The 18,026-nt window shown below is 59.6% G+C and overlaps 4 protein-coding genes across 7 annotated transcripts; 1 reads left to right on the top strand and 3 right to left on the bottom strand.

Moving 5' to 3' along the window:
• Positions 1–10: 10 nt before the first annotated feature.
• On the bottom strand, positions 11–9,281 carry ARCN1 (archain 1). Of its 2 annotated transcripts, XM_072884370.1 has the most exons (11): positions 9,139–9,232; positions 8,429–8,623; positions 7,273–7,536; positions 6,533–6,712; positions 6,074–6,279; positions 5,351–5,512; positions 4,444–4,609; positions 2,975–3,122; positions 2,549–2,657; positions 2,181–2,385; positions 11–1,587 (listed from the first exon to the last, which is right to left on the bottom strand). In XM_072884370.1, exons 3-11 carry the CDS (start codon positions 7,468–7,470, stop codon positions 1,498–1,500), a joined length of 1,464 nt encoding a protein of 487 aa, XP_072740471.1. In that variant the 5' UTR covers positions 7,471–7,536; positions 8,429–8,623; positions 9,139–9,232; the 3' UTR covers positions 11–1,497. The 2 variants fall into 2 exon arrangements, with proteins under 2 accessions (XP_072740471.1, XP_072740470.1); XM_072884369.1 differs by lacking the exon at positions 8,429–8,623 and having other exon boundaries at positions 9,139–9,281.
• A 7-nt stretch (positions 9,282–9,288) lies between these two features.
• Positions 9,289–14,401, top strand: IFT46 (intraflagellar transport 46). Of its 3 annotated transcripts, none has more exons than XM_072884374.1 (11): positions 9,289–9,437; positions 9,521–9,730; positions 9,809–9,963; positions 10,658–10,732; positions 10,846–10,939; positions 11,329–11,457; positions 11,896–12,014; positions 12,430–12,496; positions 12,757–12,817; positions 13,098–13,183; positions 13,563–14,401. In XM_072884374.1, exons 1-11 carry the CDS (start codon positions 9,414–9,416, stop codon positions 13,656–13,658), a joined length of 1,116 nt encoding a protein of 371 aa, XP_072740475.1. In that variant the 5' UTR covers positions 9,289–9,413; the 3' UTR covers positions 13,659–14,401. The 3 variants fall into 3 exon arrangements, with proteins under 3 accessions (XP_072740475.1, XP_072740474.1, XP_072740476.1); XM_072884373.1 differs by having other exon boundaries at positions 9,290–9,437; positions 11,893–12,014; positions 13,563–14,400; XM_072884375.1 differs by lacking the exon at positions 9,521–9,730 and having other exon boundaries at positions 9,292–9,437; positions 11,893–12,014; positions 13,563–14,398.
• On the bottom strand, positions 11,452–16,728 carry TMEM25 (transmembrane protein 25). The gene is given in 8 exon segments (XM_072884372.1): positions 11,452–11,788; positions 14,520–14,633; positions 14,741–14,827; positions 14,923–15,207; positions 15,281–15,571; positions 15,833–16,154; positions 16,156–16,303; positions 16,409–16,728. Coding segments are annotated over 7 exon segments (1,287 nt in total). The 5' UTR covers positions 16,489–16,728; the 3' UTR covers positions 11,452–11,788; positions 14,520–14,559.
• A 291-nt stretch (positions 16,729–17,019) lies between these two features.
• On the bottom strand, positions 17,020–17,855 carry TTC36 (tetratricopeptide repeat domain 36). Its single transcript, XM_072884377.1, has 3 exons — positions 17,710–17,855; positions 17,371–17,657; positions 17,020–17,288 (listed from the first exon to the last, which is right to left on the bottom strand). The coding sequence occupies exons 1-3, from the start codon at positions 17,853–17,855 to the stop codon at positions 17,020–17,022; spliced, it is 702 nt and encodes a 233-aa protein (XP_072740478.1).
• Positions 17,856–18,026: the final 171 nt, after the last annotated feature.

The raw sequence follows: 18,026 nt of genomic DNA, 5'->3' as shown, positions 1-18,026 counted from the left end.
CCGCAGCCGGTGCCTTCCACAATACTCTTTATTTGATTAAAGGCTCGGGATTCTCTGTGTACACCGGAATGTGCTCTATGCCCTAGGCCAGGGCCGTACAGGGTTACAAAAAGGGTGGAAATATTACCCGCCAGCGACTTTCAGGGGGAAAAAAAAAGCTCCTTGGATGCTTGAACTAACCTCGACTCCATTTTAAAATCATACAGAGAAGCAACTGGCTAGGGAAGGGGGTTTGCTCTCCCGCCCTCCCAGGACAGGGTCAGGGCCGGTTTCCTCCGGGCTGCTGCCGACAGAGGAGAGACCACGAACTTCTTTGGCAGGGGACCCCGCGGGAACCGAGACACGCTTGCTCCCGCAGCCGGGCTCTCTCGGGAGCACGCTACACATCTTTTTAGGGCATTTGCCTTCCATCCTGCGCTCCCCCGCAGACCTCGCTGGTGGCCGGCTAAGGAGTCAGCAACAGGCCCCGAGTCACGCAGGCGAGATGAGTTTTGAGGGGAGCACAGCTCTGCGAGATGAGGCAAGTAATTTCCTCCGAAGAACATTACTTTGGGACAGGTCCTGACACACGGGCCGAGGAACCCAGTCTCCGCGGCTGCTTGCACCCAGGCAGGCAAAGCCTTCAACCTCCCCCGACACTGAAAGGGCCCCCAGGAAGGTTCTAACTGAATTCAATCTAACCTGGGAAGGCCCAGCTGGTTCTAAGCAAATTAAACCCCCTCCAAAGCCTGGCCCAAGAGCAGCTGCAGCAGACAGGGAGCCCATGCACGGGACCGTCCTTTCCAGACGCTCTCCCCCCCTGCAGCAGGAGCTAGAGCATCCAGAGCTGCACCCTGCGCTACCTCGGAGCCCTCTCTGAGCCCGAGAGGCGAGCCCAGGCGTAGGGCCATCGCTGTACCGCAGGGCTGGAGAGACAGCAGTAACCGTGTGGGGCACCAGGACCGAAGCCCCGAGCCCCATCTTCCCCACCCCACGCCCCTGCCACAACCCCCCCACCTTTGGAAGCGAGGCCAACTTGCTCCGCTTCTACCAGACGGAAGGGTCCAGAGAAGCAAGGCGCCCCCGCGCATGTTCTCTTAATGCCTGCTTTCATCAACGGAAACGAGAGTTGAAGGCCGAGGAGAAATTAAAATGGCAGCACCAACAACGGAACGGCGCGGGACGCTTCAGAAAAGAAAACGACGTCTGGTAGGCTCTGGGACTGAGCTCCGGTCATCTTCAGGGGAGAAGGGGACGTGTCAAAGCCAGGTTCTCTGCGGAGATCTTGCTTCTGCCGGTCGGTAAAAATCTGCCAAAGAAATTTGTAGCCTTTCCCCCCAGGAGCACGTCAATTCTCTGCCAAAAATGTCTGTGACCCAGGAACGCTGCAGATGGCAGACAGAGCCACGCGTCTTAGCAGAGAGGGGGCTGCGGCATTCCCAACATTCAGAATAAACTTCGGCCTCTTTTTTTTTTTAATTTAAAACTTTCTTCCTTTGCGATTCCCCACGGCTGGCATTACAGGATTTCGTACTTGTCCACCAGGAAGGTGGTTTCAGTGGAAAACCTTACAGGGCTGTTCCCGTCTACCTGGGTCACTTTGGTAACCTGCGGAGACAACACGCGCAGTTAGCTCGGCACCGAACGCACGCCACTCCCCACCACAGCGACGATGCGGCGCCTTCTGACGCCAGGACGGTCGCGAGGACAGAATCGACCCGGCGCTTTCGAACCGCAAGTCAGCCCTGAAAGGAAGATCTTTGTTCTCAGGAAACCTGAACAGAGGGGAATGATTTTCTGCGGGAACTGTGTCTCTGCTGAAAGCGGTCTGCGAGGAGTTCGGCAGCTGTCACTAGCGACAGTTCAGCGGGGACAGACAGACAGACAGTCATATGCCGAGAAGCATTTTGGCTTGGACAGCTGATGGATGCTCTAACAAAGCCTGAGGGGAATTAATGATGGCTCAGAGGCACGAAGGCACAACCGAAACCGCAGGCAAGCTCTGGGAAGCTGGAGTTGCCAGCGCTGCCTGCTGCCGCTCCCGAATCTGGCTAACGCAGAGGCAAGTGAATGCCGACGCCTAAGCCCTCGCGAAGCGGGACAGCAGGGCCCACACGCCACAGCACGGCCGTTTTGAGCCAGCGGGTGACTGAGGCAGCTTGAAAGAGGCAAGAGTGCCACCACGCCTGCAGCGACCGTACCTGTATGTTGCAATAGTTCTTTTTGGAGATGAAGGAGACTTGCACGGGGAAGAAGTCATTCGGCTGCCCCGCTATGCTGAACTCCAGGCTGCCGCTCTTGTTTTTGGCATCTATCACTGGCAGGCACCACTCGAGGAGATTTCTCCGGCTGTCGTGGCGATACTCGCCATCGATCTCCCCAATCACTGGGGCGCCGACACCAGACCTAGAGCAGGCAAGGAGAAGCTACAATGGCTTACCTGCACAGAGCTAAGAAATCGCTCGTCAAGCCCGTCGGTGCGGCCAGACTGCAAACCAGAGAGGGGAAGGAACTGACGGGATCCGGGACGGCACTTGTTAGCGCTGCCCGGACAAGGAACGTTACTTACGGCAAGGGGATGGTGATGACCACATCGTTCAGCTCCAGGCTCTCCTCTTGCAACTCGTACTCGATGTTAACATCACAACTGTTCCCGCTTTCTGACGGCCAGCAGTTAACTGAGGGCACAGAAACAGTATGCTGAACCGCGCAGGCTTTCTGCACGGGACGGGCTTTCAAAAGGTGACGCACTTCGAAAAGCACAGCAAAGTCAACCCCAAGGAATTCTAACTTTAAGAAACACTTTTTGTTTTCTTCAAGAGCATTATGGAAAACGCGCGCTGCCGAGAACAACAGGTACTATCCAACGGCAGGCACACGGTATCTCCAACGCCTCGCAACGTGCCACACTCCAGGCAGCCTAGATGCCGCCGGCAGCCCACGGCTGAACCTCAGCCTGTCCCACCCCAGCCCCCCGATGCACGCTGGCACTCACTCGTCAATGGAATGAAGGACTCTTCCGTGGTCTGCAACCTCCACTTCAGCACGCCCACGTCGCTGTTAATAGGGAATGACTTCTCTGGGTTCTTCAGGCCAATCTGCGACTCTGCGGTGAAGAGCTTCTTGTCCACGTTTGGGTGAGTCTGAAAGGGGAACACATGCCCAGGCTGTAACTCTGAGCCTAAGGAGAGAACCGTATGTAGGTAATGTGGGTTCTAACAAGACAGGCCTACGCATCCCAGAGTATTTTCCCTGCCAAAATACACATGGGTTTTGGTCCTTGCTCAGAAGCCCAGCTGGAGCACGGCTGCCTATCAACCCAGGATTCCTTCCAGGAAATGCTGATCCGCTACGAATCCACACCGCCACCATTTTCACTTGCCACTGTGCCAGCAACTCTAGCAAGGCACACCCTGGGCCGACACCCAGAGAACAACTTCAACAACTCTGAAAATCTCAAAGACCATCCCCAAGACCCACAATGGACATTCTTCTGGAGGAAAAAGCAACCTAATGCTGCTGGGAAGAACACCCTGAAACCAGAGAAATACTACCTCCCTCAGCAACCTTAGCGCATATACATGACAGCAGCCAAACTCGACTGAAATATTCTCTCTTCCCAACAGCAAGCGTAAGCAGCTTTTCAGAAGCTGAGGATTTTTGCAAGTTAATGTTCAAGTTACGCTAGAAAGACAGGCGTCAGCACTGGGTTTGATCTCGTCTTCCACCTGAAGCAGCACGTGTGGGAGTGTTGTTAGGAACTCGCTTATGAGAGGCGCTGATAAGGAACCTCCTACTGTATAAGCAGACCTGCAGCCAGCTACGGATAGACAAGCGCTTGGCGAGGAGGAGGAGGAAGCAAAGAGCGTATCAAAGCAGCACAATCTCCAGGGCTCAGTAAGGTCACACAAACAGAGAGGGGGAAAGGGGAGGAAGTATCTCTAAGAACCTTCTGAGCTTCTATCACTGACTGCAATCAAGGGCTCCGGCTCCAGGAACTGTCTCGGAGACAGCAGCGACAGGACACGAGCGACCCCGAGAAGAAACGGCTTTCCAGATAATAAATTAATGCCTCATCGGCACAGTAAGTTAATTCTAACACTCCTGCTCAACAACTAAAGCTCGCATCATATAAACACCACCAAGCAGCACACCAGGCTGCTGCAAAGTCCAAGCGAGATCAGATGGCATGCCGACGTGCGTTCCTGGACAGATAAGGCTCCGAGGGAGAAGGATAAGCGCACGAGACCGGATTTCTCAAGTGAACTTCAATCTTTTGAGCGTGAGCTGGCCCTGCCTTTGTGCTGCGGTAACGTCTGCAGCAACTACTCCCGGTTTCAACGCCTTTGCTGAGAAGGCTTGGACAAGACCAGAGGACAGCAACACGCTCGAGTATTTCCAAGAGTTTGCCCTGGAGAGCAGCAAAGGCATGTTCAACAGCACGGGACACCGGAGAGGCTTTACCTGTAGCTGCACTCCCCGCTTGTCTTCATTTTCTACGTGCAGGCGAATCCGTGCAAACTTTTCATCGGAAATGTGCAGCATGATCATGCCATGCAGCTCCATGTTCTGCAACCCTCCGTCACGGCCACAAGTCAAGGAAATTTTCTCCTCTATTTTCATATGCACACTAGGCAGACAGAAAAAAAAGCAGGTATCTCAAGTCCGGCACTTGGCATCTAACAGGCAAGACAAGAGAGATTAGCGCTCAGCAAGGACAGGCTACGTGTAACGAGCAGGTGCTCCCAAGAGCACGACGGCCCCAAGCGGAATAGCGTGGATGGCACAGCGGATGCTACGGCTGCTCCGACAGGTTAACTCGGGGGCAGGCGGCTCCACAGATACGAGCCCGCAACGGATGGAAGCCTGGATAAACAGCAATGATTTGGCATCTCGACATGCTGTTCACTCCAAACCCCTCTGCCGTGCAGCAGCGTGGCTCACAGCACTAAAAGGTTCTGAATTGCTACACGTAAAATGGGCCAAGAATGCTGCCATCCGAAGCCGCAATAAGGCAGGAACTCTTTGTGTCTGGGGAACGGGAAAAATGGCGGCTATTTTAACTCATCTGAAGGCAAAACACTGGGAAAAAGGCATAGGAAAATTCCCAACCTCAGCTAAACAGTGGTTGTACATCCCGTTTTAGTCAAGGCGATTCCTAATCAAATCAGCTATCTGGTTTTTTGTTGCTGTGCTTTCCAAGATTTTGCCCTCCATCTTTTAAAATGAACAGGCCGAGCGAGCACGCAGGACCTGAACGGCAGGAAAAAGCCTGTTCTGAAAACTAACAAGGAAGCCAGCTCACAAAGCACCACGTGCATCGCAGAGCGAGCTGTGAGAAGACTGCTTTCAAGGCAGGGGCAATACCTACCTCTCCACGTTAACGGGCAGAGCGAGAACTTTGGCTGCTTCCGTAGAGCGCTTGCCTACGGAAGTCATGATATTCTCTCCTTCCAATTTCAGCTTGTCCACAAAGTTGTCCACCTCCTTCCCCTTAGCGCCAAGTTTCAAGGCTTTACTGGGACCTGAAGGCCTAAACAAAAGGCGTAAGAATCTCCAAGTCAGCTCACAGCAAGATTCCTCCTTCCTCAGTTATCTTAGCGTTGTAACCCGCCTATCCCAACAATACAACATTCAGCCTTTTTTGGGGAGAATGCACATGAAACTGATGATCTTACCTGTAGGGTGCCGAGTTATAATTTAGATCTGGATTCTGTTCCAAGTACTACCAGTAGCTGGGACCTCTTTTTCTCATGCAAATTGAGAAGCCCATTGCCCCTCAAAGACTCCAGAGAGGCTATGGGATGCTACTGTGGTCCACAGCGCAAACGCTCTTCAATAATAAAAGAGGGGTCTCAAGAACATGCAACATGTACCGGCCTACGAGCATCCACACTGACGGCTCAGAGGTCGACACACGCCGATCGGCACAGCTAAGGGGAGGCTTTACAAAGGCACGACAACCTCTACCTGTACAGTAACTGCGCGGGAGGGCTACGCAGACAAAGAACCCGCGTTAGAGAGCCTTTGTGCGGGCATGCGGTTTCAGCCGCTGCTGGCTCCAAGGAAGCTGTGCTCCCTACTGTACACCTACCTGGCAGGCGCTGGTGCCACTTTGGGCTTCTCCGTTTCGATGATGGTCTCTGTGATCATCGCTGCCGTCGTGCCCCCAGACACGGCCGAGCTACCAAAGCCACCAAAACCGGGTGCCTTTTTGCCCTGTCTCTCCGCGTCCCTCCTGGCCTGCTGCAATTCCTTTGCTTTACGGCGCATCTCAGCTTTTGCTTCGCGCTCCTGAGTCTGAAACAAAAGACAAGAGGCTGACGGGGCTCTGCAATCTCAATCTTAGGCTGCGCAGGAACTAAGTGCATTTGCTCATAAACCCTTTGCAAAGAAAAAGGAAAGAAGAGATGGGCATTTAGTTTACAGGAAAGCAAAATAATTTTATGACCCCTATCAAAGTGGAGTAACACCTTTGTATAAAAAAAAACCAAAGCAGCGTTTCCCAGAGAGGGTACCCCGCCGTACCAGGCTTGCAGTTATTGCCGCTCACCTCTCGGACAGCTCGGAACACCTTTTCTTCATGCGAGTCCATCTCTGTGAAGGTCCGAATTTGTGCCAGGTTTACGTTTTCACGGTAGCCCAGGGCAACAATTTCATCAAAGGCAAAAATCAGGTCGAAGCAGTGTTCGGAGATTTCGTTCTCCTCCAGAGCTCGACAATATTCAGGGATCTAGTTAGGGAGGGGAAAACACTTTAAAGGAGTATCCGTATGAAGATGAAGTTTCGCATTATTAGTTTTTCTACACTACGATACTTATAGGACCCCTTAGCTTAGTTGTAATGCTAACTCGGAGGAACCTCGACACACACTGAGGCCAGGGAATTTCCTGAAGATCCTTCGGTTGCATGAAGAGAGCTGCACAAACTTGCTGCTTAGAAATGCATTGAAAGTAGTGCTGTACTTCAAACAATCACATACTGTAACGTCACATTATTTTTAGAAGGAACATGGGTGTTATCTTAAAAATACAGAGAATATTTAGTGCTAAATGTACGACATCACCCTTTGGACTCACCAGTTGAAATGCAACCAAGGATTTTTGATGTGTAGTTCAAAAATACCACCGAAACATCGAAGCTTACTTCCAGGTCAGGAAGAGGCTCTGGAGAATCAAGCTGCCAGGTGGAGGCAGGCAGCGCTTCAGCACCAGCTCACCAAGAGGTTCCCTTACAACGGCACCGTTTCGGGCTACACGCACGCGAACTCTGCGTTCAGTGACAGACCCTTACCACTCTAGAGAAGAGTCGGAGTGTTTCGAGATCTTCCAGGATGTTGCTGTTCTTGGTAGTGATCAGCACCATGTAGAGCTTCTCCATCGGCTGATAGACGTACCGCACGCTCTCCGTTTCCACAAAAGTGTGCTGCTTCCCCGTGTTCATCAGCTTCGGGAAAGCCGCCAGCAGCCCCTCGATGCGGGTCCGAGTCATCTCCACGAACTGCCGGGAGACGATGGCCTTCCCCGCCTTTGTGCAGACGGCCGCTGCCAACAGCACCTGCGGAGAAGGCGAGCGCTGGTTAGCCGGGCCTCCCACACCACGCGGCCTCGGCGAGCCCGGCGCGGCGTGACTCCCTCAAAGAAAGGGCCGCTTCCGACTATGTTTCACCTTCACGCGTACCGCGCAGTCAACCGCTTTTCCTTAAACATGATTTTAAGTCTTTTTTCTGTGACCAGCGCCAGGAACCGAACTACTCTTAGAGCAGATCCACCTCTGCTTTTCCCTCTCTCCAGTCCGCTTTCTGTTCCCGTGTTATCCCGAATGAAAGCTCTCAGTGTTCCCGTCCGGCAGACGCGGCGAATCGGCCCGTTCCTACATACGCAGAGGTGTGACAAACCCCCGAAATGCTTTAGGCGAGACTCTGGGTTATTGAGTTTTCTGTCAGTCTGGCCACAGCTTACAACTAAATATAGGAATGTTTTAAAACGTGCCACTTCTTCCCAATGCCACATTTACAGTAGAGCCAGGTTAATAAAATATGGACAGCTATATTAATCGCAGCACTTGGATGACTCTCCTGGGCGTTTTGGAGATGTTATCACACCAACAATAAGAAGGCGGAAAGGCAATTGCCAGCCTACGTTTTCTCGTCCTCTCAGACTAGCCAGACTCCCTCCTTGCATTTCTCTCTCAAAGAGCAGCTTCTCAATGAACTTTGTCGGGATAAGGCAGTTTCTGTGCTTAAGATCTTTTAAATCCCCAACCGTCGTTATTAACAGCTGTCTAACGACGAGGCAAGTAGCAGAAACTCTCAAATAGACCGATTTCAAGCCCCACCTCAGCCCCAGCGCTCTGTGGGTGCCTCGCTAAGAGTGCCGGGCTCTTTCTGGGCTGCCCTGGGGCTCTGCAGCTTGACAACTGGGGGACAAACATATCCTGAAGTACTCACAGGTCAGAAACAAACTTCCTCTCCGTAAGCACTCCCCGACAGGACTCAGAGCACGGCGCAAGAGAACCGGACGGCACCAAGGATCCCCGGGGCACCGTGAGCAGACAGCTCTACGCTTTCACGGGGCAGCGTGTCAGCCCTTGCTGACCGAGACGGCCACCAAACGACGCTGCGGATGGGCGACAAGGAGCCGGGCTAGCTCGGAGAGAAAAAAGCTCACAGCGTTATGCTCTGCACCCACACGGGAGCAGCCGGCCGCGGCCTGCGCCCGGCCGCAGCCAGCACCCGAGGGGACGGCCTCGCTGCCCCGAACCGCCTGCGAGCAAGCGTCGCGCCGTGCGCCTACGGCTGCGGCCACCGGCTCCTCCGCTGAAGCGGCACCGCGGGGCGGAAAGCCGTGCTCCGCCGCCGCGCCCGCCCTGCTCAGCCGGCCGCGGGCAGGGACGGCGTGCCCGCGCCCCGGCCGCGCCCCGGCCGCCCCCCGAGGGCTGCCGGCCCCAACGCCGGCTCCCCGGGCCGCAGAAGGAACCGCCACGGCGCTCGGCTCTGCCCCGCCAGGCCACGGGGCTCCGGCACCGGCCTGCGCCCGGGCCTGGGCGAGCGGCGGGCCTACGAGCCGGGGCGGGGAGGGGCGGGGGCCGCACCGGGAGCTTCCCCAAGCTCCGTTCTGCCCCGCAGCGGCGAGCGGCAGGCCGCGGGCCGGCCCTTACCATGGCGGCGGCGGCGGCGCTGGGCTCCGCGCTCGCTCCCTCCGCGCTCCGCGTCCCCTCGGGCAGCCCCACAAGATGGCGGCGCCGAGCCACGTCCCCAGCCGGAAGCGGCGTCACGCACGGCGCGCGGGGCGGGGCGGGGCCGCCCCGGCGGCGGACCGGCGGGCGGCGGCCACCGCCCCTCCCGCCAGGGGGCGCCGCGGAGACCGCGCCGCTCTAGCCGGCCCAGGGCGAGCGAGCCGGGCGGGTCGCCATGGCGACGGCGGCGGGGCGGCATGGCGGAGCGGCGGGCGCTGGAGGTGAGCGGGGCGGCGGGCGCCGGGCCGGGCCGGGCCGGGCCGGGCCGGGCCGGGCCGGGGCCTCACCGCGCCCCTCTGCCTAGACGCGGCTCGTCGAGAACCAGCCGTACGACGAGAGCCTGGAGCTGCCGGAGGCCGAGGAGGCGGGCGGCGCGGCGGGGAGGCCGGCCGGGGCCCGCTCGCCGCGGGCGGGGGGCGCGGGCCGCCCGCGGGGCTCCCGCCGGCCGGGGCTGCCCGGGGCGGGCGGCGGGGCGGCCGATCGCAGCAGCGACGAGGAGGGCCGCGGCGGCAAGGTGGGCACGGGGCCGGCGGCGGGCGGGGCGGGCGGGGCGGGCGGGGCGGCCCGCTGAGGCCCGGTCCCTCTCGCCTAGGAGGAGGCGGCGGCCCGCTCGGCCCCCTCCGCCGCCCTCAGCGAGGACGAGGACGACGATGACGACGACGACAACTCGGAGGAGGAGGAGGAGGAGGATTCCTCCGAAACCGACTCGGAGGACGACTCGGAGGAGCACGGGGCTGCGCTGGAGGGGTGAGTGGCCCCACCGGCCGGGGGAGCCGGGGTCCGGTGCCCGGTGGGTGCCGTATGGGCCCTTACGGTGTGCTCCTCGTCCCGCGGGGGCGAGCATGGCCGTGGGCAGCGGGAGAGGCAGCTCCTTCCTCCTCGTACCCGGCTGGCCCAGGAAAGAGGTTGCTTCGTGTGACGAACTGCGGCCACCCTGGGCGGCTCCTGGGATGCTCCCCGTGCCCGGCGCCGCTGCACCAAGGAAGGGCTCAGCTGGGAAGGACCGCAGGGCTCAGCCAGGCTCCTGTCGCGCCTTCAGCCCTGGCTGGCAGCGGCTGCCCAAGAAAGAGAAGGAACATCTCAAACACATCCTCGTCTCCTGCTAATCCCTCTCCTTTCCCACTGTTTTCCACCCTAAAACCACTACTAAACCCCCTAGTTGTCGCCCCGACGACTGCCTGTGTGCCGATCGCTCATCCGCCTTTAATAGCCCCTAGGCATGTCTCTATAATCACGAGCAACTGGTCCATCGCTGAAGTGCTTTTTTGGGCTGGGAGGCCCAACAGCGGTGTTCGTGTGCAAGGAGGCCTTTTAAGAGAGGACTTACTACCTCGTGTTTCAGCTTCCTTCACGACTGTCTTGCACAGCTGGGTCCCAGTTCCTGCTCGTACGGAACCTACCACGCGTTAATCTTTGCCTGCATTTCTCTTCCTTTCTTTAGCGACTTCAACCTAGCAGATTATGACTACCTGCCAGTATCTTCTGAAATCAAAGAACTCTTTGAGTACATCAAGAGGTGAGCCGAAGGGGTTTTAGCCCGGCTCTGGGCTCTCCTGTGAGTCAGTTGTTGTGGCCAGTTTTGCAGGACAGCTCATAGCCACCCACGCTGTCTTGTTGGTTTTTTTCCAGGTACACTCCCAAAACGATAGAGATTGAGCACAAACTGCAGCCTTTCATTCCAGACTTTATTCCTGCAGTTGGAGACATCGACGCGTTCCTAAAGGTACCATTGCTTCAGGTTCCTCTTCTACCTCCGGCCACACGAGCCGAAACAGAACCTGGCGTGGGTGCGAGAGGGGCACCAGAGGCCGGCCCGGCCCTGCAGCAGTGCGCACCCTCGCCCTGTGCCGTCAGAGATAATGTTCTAGAGACCTGGGAAGCTACACCCAGTAGCAGTTCAGCCACCTCTCCGACAGCGCATGCGTAATTTGGGGCGAGGGCTACGTTTGCCCCACACCTTGTGCTTTTCAGGTACCGCTGTAGTAACAACTCCTATTCAGGAGAGCATACCTACCACTTCCTTTTAGGGTCTGATTTTTAAACCGTACAAAACAGCCCCAAGTTCCCCTGCTCGGGACTCCTGTAGAAAACAGGGTCTCCGTTTATCTGCAGGTTCCCCGTCCCGACGGCAAGCCTGATAACCTTGGCCTGCTGGTCCTGGACGAGCCGTCGACCAAGCAGTCGGATCCCACCGTGCTCTCCCTTTGGCTGACAGAGAACTCCAAGCAGCACAACATCACAGTGAGTCGCAGAGAGGGAGGAGGCATTTGCAGCGTGCTGGCTGTAGCAAAACCATTGCATTTTCACTCCTACTTTTGTCTCTGTGACTATAGTGCTGCAGCACAACCGATAACTTGGCTTTGAAAGCTGAAAAAACTACCCTTTCTCATTAATCTGTAGCTTTAAACCGCAACGGATCTAAGCCTGGCTTCAGGCAAGTCTTGGTACAGACTTTGGATCTGTTTCCTTCAGGTGAAGCTTTGCTTCCTTTTGGTTGTCACTACCTGGTTTTACTCCGTGTTTTGTTTCCCAGCTGCTCTTCTGTCTGCAGAAATCAGTTGGTGTAGTGCAACTAGGAAAGAGAAAACGCATGGTTAATCAGGAGCGAACGCAGGCTTTGCAAAAAAGCCCCCAAAACACCCCGAAGTGCTGCCAGGTTTCTATTTCTGGTTTTAGCAGCAGATAAAAGTGAAGAGTTTGGAGAACGCAGAAAAGAACCCCAAAGCCATTGACAGCTGGATTGAAAGTATCAGCGAACTGCACCGCTGCAAACCTCCTGCCACGGTCCATTACACCAGGTGAGCCGTTACGTCAGCTCGGCTCCCCACACGCTCGTACGGCGTAAGCTCAGCTCAGCGGGAGGCTGGTAGCAAAGTCTAGGAGCGCTGAGTAAAGCTATCAAAATATCTCCGAGAGGGAGAGGACGTGCCGATTTTCAGGGCATGCCTGTGTGCAGGATACTCGGTTTCCCTCCCTCCACTTCTCTTTCCCTACGTAACTTGAATTAGTTTAACAGCTAGTGTGCAGAACTTGCAACTTAGCAAGCTTCGGCTTGTTTGGATAAATACAAATGCCCGCGTTGACCCTCAGCAGATGTGCAGATCTCTCTCAGCTGGTTAGGCCAGAGGCTGTCCCGTTTACAGCGGTCTGGCAGTAGGAAGCCATTTCAGTTGCGGGTGATCCTGAAGTCCATGTTCTTTTCTTCCCTGGCAGGCCAATGCCCGACATTGAGACCCTCATGCAGGAATGGTCACCGGAATTTGAGGAGCTCCTGGGAAAGGTATGTTGTCCGAACGATAAGTAGTTAGCTCAGTGCACGGTGTTAGAAACCACCTTCCATGGGTTCCTGTTCCCTTTCGAGCTCTTTGCCCGCAGCCCGGCCCGCTCAGGTTTGTTCCTACTTACCAGAAGACGGGGCAGCAGCCTAACGCCTGAATTCCTGGCTGCTGCCCGGGTCGCCTCTGCGCTCGGCCCGAGGTCGGCGCCTGCTCTCGGGCTCCTGCCGTGGGGCAGCAGAGCTGACCGCCCCGTCTGTTCCAGGTGGGCCTCCCGACTGCGGAGATGAACTGCGAGCTGCCCGAATACATCGACATGATATGTGGTAAGCAGGGGAGACCGTGCTGAAGACACGAGCGTGCTGCTGGCCTGGCACTGTCTCGCTTAAAGCAGGAGACCTCTAGGTGCGGGCTCGGCCCCGAGTAGTCAAGATCATTCTCTGCTGCCTTCAGTCGGAAGCAGACTCTTGTACGCAGGCGCCTGGGGTCTTTGATGAGCAAGGCCCAAGTAATCGGGGGCGGTGGGAAGCTCAGCCTTTACTTACGGCACCCCAGGCAGGGCGGCGCAGCCCAGGCGCTCTCACGCACTTCTGCTCTCGCTCGTAGCCATTCTGGACATCCCCGTGTACAAGAGTCGGATCCAGCCTCTGCACGTCCTCTTCTCCCTCTACTCGGAGTTCAAGAACTCGCAGGTGAGCGACTCTGGGCAGGCACCGCTCACCCAGCTGGAAGTATTGCAGCGCTGCTCTCCTTACGTTTGGCTTTGCTGTGCTGTGGGTGTTCGTAGAGGGCTGGTAGGCCGCCATAAAGGGGTCCAAAGCACATTTTCTAAGCTTCTCATTTCCCTAGTACCTCAATGTTACACAAGGAGCCTCTGATGTGCCACAGAGCTGGGGTGCCGCGTTGCTTAACGATCCGGCATAAGCCCAGAATGCTTTTCCCACCAAAGTCAGGGCGACTGCTGAGCGCACAGCTCATACAGAGCAGAAGCGGCTTGCACTTTCAGATGCATGCGTGTACTCAAATTACCAAGAGTCAAATCTTTGCACTAACGCATTCTTTCCCCTGCAGCATTTCAAGCCCCTGGCAGACGGGAAGAAGGGCAGGAGCCCGCCATCCAACCCCCCTTCACAAGCGGCAGATGCGGAAGTGCTAAGCTTTACTTGAAGCTTCACGTTAAACCCTCATCTCCTGGATCAACGTCTGCCGCTGGACATCGAGATTTGACTAAGGCAGCCTTTAGTGAAGCAACGCACAGCACTTCAAAAGCCTCCCTGGTTTTATAGGCCCAGCTGAGCCGCTCTGCATTCACAGAGTAGGACTTGACTCATCGCGTTTATTGCAGAAGCTGCCTAATCGCTCCGCTTTTGACTTGGCCCCAAGCAGTTCAGCATTAAACCAGCTCCTCCCAATGACAGGCTCCCTGTGCCACGGCCGCTGCAGAGCAGAGGCTCCTCAAGCACGTGCTGTGAGCGCTGTCGCAAGCGGGAATAAATTCTGTCCTCAGCCACAGCGCTCGGATCTGCCCAGTGTGTTCCAAGGTCTGATCTGGGGATCTCGAATCTCCTCTGCCCCACGTTATTGAGCCCCTTTTTCTGTTCTCAAGCCCCTTAGCTGCTGCCAAGGAGAAATAACCAGCGCGGCACCACACAGACGCTTGAGCTTAGTTTATTGCTGTTGGGACGACTCTCACCAGCCCCCACCACGCTGCCTGCCCACCCGTCTGCCGCAGCTCTGGCAGGGGCAGTGAGGATGACGGAGCAAGGCTGGTGCTTGGCCTTACCCCGGGAGGAATCGCAGCGCTAGCAGCTTGGCAGAGTCTGGCTAGAAACAGCTTTGATGCATTTTGATTGTAATAGTCTACTTATAAAGTGTATGGGCTACCTAAAAACGTGCCTTGGCTAACGGCGCAGCTACCAAGACGTGCAGTGTGTAGCTTAATGTATAGCCGGGGGCTGGTTGGTGCCCGCCACCCAGCACGGCCTCCCCGGCACCCTCGGCTGCGCTTCTCCGGAGGCTGGTACGTACCTGGGGCCGGGCAGCCCTGGCTCGGGCACCACGCCGCGTCTCACAGCCAGATCTCATCGCTGCTCACGCTGGGCACTTTGTAGATGCGCCCGGACAGCGGGAGCTGGACAAAACCTGCGGGACAAAGACAGCTCGTTGCCATCGCCTTTTGGGGCAGCCTCGGAGGCCGGCATCCCCACAAGCACGGTGTCAGGGCTGCTCGCCCGCCTGCGCCCCCTCACCGAGTTTGCTGAGGACCAGGGAGTTCTCCAGCCCCGGCAGGGAGTTCTCCTCTCCCCTGGCACTGGCTCCCGCATCCTTGGGGGAAGCTGCGGGGAAGGAAAGGGGTGAGAGCCGGGACATCTAGCCTAGGCAGGACCTGTGGTCCCGTGTGTCCCTCTGCACCGGCACCTGGGGGTCTCACCTCTGGCCTCCTGCGCCAGGTCGCCGAGGCGCAGGTCGGGCGGGAGGGACCGGCTCTGGCGGGGCAGATGCGCACCCCAGGGCTGCGGGTGCTCGGAGCTGCTGCAACGGGAGCACCGGCTGACCGGGCTGCTCCCTCCCGCTCGCCCCTTACCTGGCACCGGCTTGGCCCGGCGGCACGCCAGGCAGGCGGCGCAGGAGCCCAGGCTGAGCAGGGCGCCCAGGGCCAGGGCTGCTCCGATGGCAACGCCCAGGAGGGGCAGCTCCACGCGGGCATCCAGCAGACCTGCACGGGCAGCGCGGCCCCCTCAGCACCCCTCCGCAGGGCCGCTGCTCCGCGCCCCCCCCCCAACACCTACCTGGGGGCAGGAGGGAGGCGGTGGTGATGCCCACGCTGTTGGCAGCGCTGACGGAGAAGTTGCCGGCCGCGCTGCCCAGGTGGACGTGGAGCGAGTGGTTGGCCAGCCCCGGGTAGCGCGTGGCACCCAGGAGGAGGAACTCGGAGGTGTTGGCCATCACGTGCCCGTCCTGGTCCACCCAGGTGATGCTGGCGGGTGGGTTGGCTTGCACCAGCACAAAGAGCACCAGGAGGAGCCCAGCACCCTCGACCTCCTGGTAGCGGGCATCTGCCCGCAGGATCTCCGGCTTATCTGGGCAACAAACGCAGGCAGTGAGATGAGCAGGAGGGACGGGGGGGGAGCCAGGGACGGGGACAGCACGCCTGGGAGCAGGATTTGTCTCGCCAGGGGCCAGGAGCACCCATCAGCCGTGTTTGCACAGGACCGATGAGACGCTGCCCCGCTACGGCTGCCACGGGTGCAGGTCACGGTCCTGCTCCGGCTGGGCAGCAGCCCCACGCGCCCTCCTCCCTGCACCTCTGGCCCGAGCAGGGCTGGCGCTGCGGACCTTACACTGCACGTCGAGGAGGACGGAGGCGTTGTAGGTCTCCCCAGAGGCCGGGTCCATCAGGGAGCAGTTGAGCTCGCGGTCGGTGCGCCGGGCGGTGAGGGTGAGGGTGCTGGCAGTGCCTGCGGCCGAGCAGTTCGCCTCCTGCTTCCGGCCATCGAGGTACCACGCCAGCACGGCACCGGGGGCCGGCCGGGGGGCCTGGCAGGTGAAGGCATGGCTCTCCTCCTCCCGCAGCGTGCACACTGCCAGCGGCTGCCCATCGATGGTGGGGCTCGGTTCCCCCAGCCCTGCCGGAGAGCCCGCGGCGCGTCAGAGCCGCAGCGGAGTCCCACTGCCGGAGCCGTGAGCTGGACCCCACCACAGCCTCACCTGCCGAGCAGAGCGCCGGGACACCGAGCAGCAGCAGCAGGCGGGTGAGGGCAGCCCCTGGCCAGCCCCCAGGACACCCCATGGCACGCCGGCTGCACTCAGCGCTGGGAGAGAGGCAGCTGGAGCAGGGACACGGGGCCGTCCCCGCGCTGGGCCCCGGCATCCCGGCACGCAGCGGGGCCGGAGGATGCGGCCAGGCTGCACCTTACCTGGAGCATCGCCGCTGCCGCGTCCAGCCTAGCCCGCAGTGCGGCTCTGCGCCTGGGCCCCGGCACGCAGGGCCGTGCATGAGGCGCAGGGGCGGTCCCCGGCACGGCTGCGAGCATCCCTCTCGCTGGGCCCCCGCAGCCGCCTTCCCCGAGCGGGGCCGACGCTGCGCGCAGCCGCTGCGGCAGCGTCAGTCCCGCTGCCCGTCCGGCCCCGCTGCAGCTCTGGCGCCCGGGAGAGCGGCCAGCGACCACCCGGCGAGGCCATATGAGCGTCCCCATGCCCCCCGCCTCCCCTCTTAATGGCGGGGGCTCAGCCCAGCCTCGCCCCCGCAGGGCCGCCCATCGCAGCGGGGCTGTGCACGCGCGGGAATAACGCCACAGCCGCCCGCAAGGCCGCAAGCAGAGCCCGTTTATTGGAGGTGGAGCAGAGCCAAGGCAAGGCACGGCACTTCGGTGCTTCCCGGCCCTGGCTGTCAGCCGGGAGGAGGAGGAACGGGACCTCTGGCACCGCAGATGGACCTTCTCTGGTGGCCAGGACGTGCCCACCTGGGCCACCCCAGGAGCACGGCTCTGCCTGGCCCACGCGCTGCCTTGCCCGTCTCCTGCCCGTCTCAGTCGCTGCCGGTGCCGCCGGGGTTGCGCAGCCGCCCCAGCATCTCGCAGAGCATCTGGTTGCAGAGGGCCGAGTAGGGGTTCAGCAGCACCAGCTGCCGCCGGGCGAACGCACTGCCCAGCCGTGCCGCTCGCTCGAAGTCCTGCCGGGCGTCCTCCTCGCGAGCCTGCAGCCGGTAGATCAGGGCGCGCTGCACGAAGCTCTGGCAGGCGGCCCGGCCGCAGCCCCGGCTCAGGCGGATGGCCGCATCCAGGTCCTGCAGGGCGCCTGGCCGGGGGGAGAGAGGCGTCGGGGCGGGCTGGGGCTACCGAGGGGCCGCCCAGCCGCCGGCCGCACCGGCGCTGCTCACCTGCCACGTCCCCCCGCAGCCGCAGGGCCTGGGCCCGGTTGTTGTAGCCCGAGGCACGCTCGGGCAGCAGGCGGATGGCCTCGCCGAACCTCTCCAGGGCCGTGCTCACGTCTCCCGACTCGGCGGCAGAAACCCCCTGCAGCTCCAGCTCCCGGACCTGCTCCAGCAGCTCCGGCGCAAAGGCTTCCCCTGCGGCGGCGTGAAGGGGAGCCCTTGGCCGGGGCAGCGGCCGGCACCGGGACACCCCCGGGGTGGGAGCGGGCACCGGCAGGGCGCCGGGGTCCGGCCTTGGGCAGGGGCTGCTCCCAGCCCGCGGCGGCACAGGGACCCCGCTGCCACTTGCCAGCAAGAACGCGACGGGGCATCGCCTCACCTTCCTCCCGGGCGCCCTCCTCCTCCTCCTCGTCCAGCCCAGGGATGTCCCCAAAAGGGGTGCTGGGGTTAAAGATGGTCTGCAGGACGGCCCTGTCGTTCGCCGTGGCCATGGCGCCCCGTGTGCCGAGACCCCCGCCGCTGGGCGGCCTCGGGCAGGTTAATGTTCACGCTGCCAGCCCCGCTTCACGCTTCCCCGTCCTATCCCCGCCCGGCAGCAGGCCCCGCCGCCCGGCCGGCTGCCGGAAGACCCGCGGCTCCCAAGGTGACCCGTGCACAGCGGC

The sequence above is a fragment of the Ciconia boyciana genome, chromosome 20, assembly GCF_034638445.1.
Source record: "Ciconia boyciana chromosome 20, ASM3463844v1, whole genome shotgun sequence".
In the NCBI taxonomy this organism is placed as follows: Eukaryota; Metazoa; Chordata; class Aves; order Ciconiiformes; family Ciconiidae; genus Ciconia; species Ciconia boyciana.
Note: the sequence above shows the minus strand (reverse complement) of the source record. Positions and strands in the feature narration are given on the sequence as shown.

Coding starts and splice junctions, on each gene's coding strand:
- ARCN1 (XM_072884369.1), bottom strand. Junction 6,280..6,532: donor TGTTCCGAGCTGTCCGAGAG/GTGAGCGGCAAT, acceptor CTTTTGTTTCAG/ACTCAGGAGCGCGAAGCAAA. Junction 1,588..2,180: donor AGAACTATTGCAACATACAG/GTACGGTCGCTG, acceptor TTGTCTCCGCAG/GTTACCAAAGTGACCCAGGT.
- IFT46 (XM_072884373.1), top strand. CDS start 9,414: ATGGCGGAGCGGCGGGCGCTGGAG. Junction 9,731..9,808: donor AGGAGGGCCGCGGCGGCAAG/GTGGGCACGGGG, acceptor CCTCTCGCCTAG/GAGGAGGCGGCGGCCCGCTC. Junction 10,733..10,845: donor CTCTTTGAGTACATCAAGAG/GTGAGCCGAAGG, acceptor GTTTTTTTCCAG/GTACACTCCCAAAACGATAG.
- TTC36 (XM_072884377.1), bottom strand. CDS start 17,855: ATGGCCACGGCGAACGACAGGGCCGTCCTGCAGACCATCTTTAACCCC. Junction 17,658..17,709: donor CGTCGCGTTCTTGCTGGCAA/GTGGCAGCGGGG, acceptor CCCCTGCCCAAG/GCCGGACCCCGGCGCCCTGC. Junction 17,289..17,370: donor GCTGCGGGGGGACGTGGCAG/GTGAGCAGCGCC, acceptor CCCCCCGGCCAG/GCGCCCTGCAGGACCTGGAT.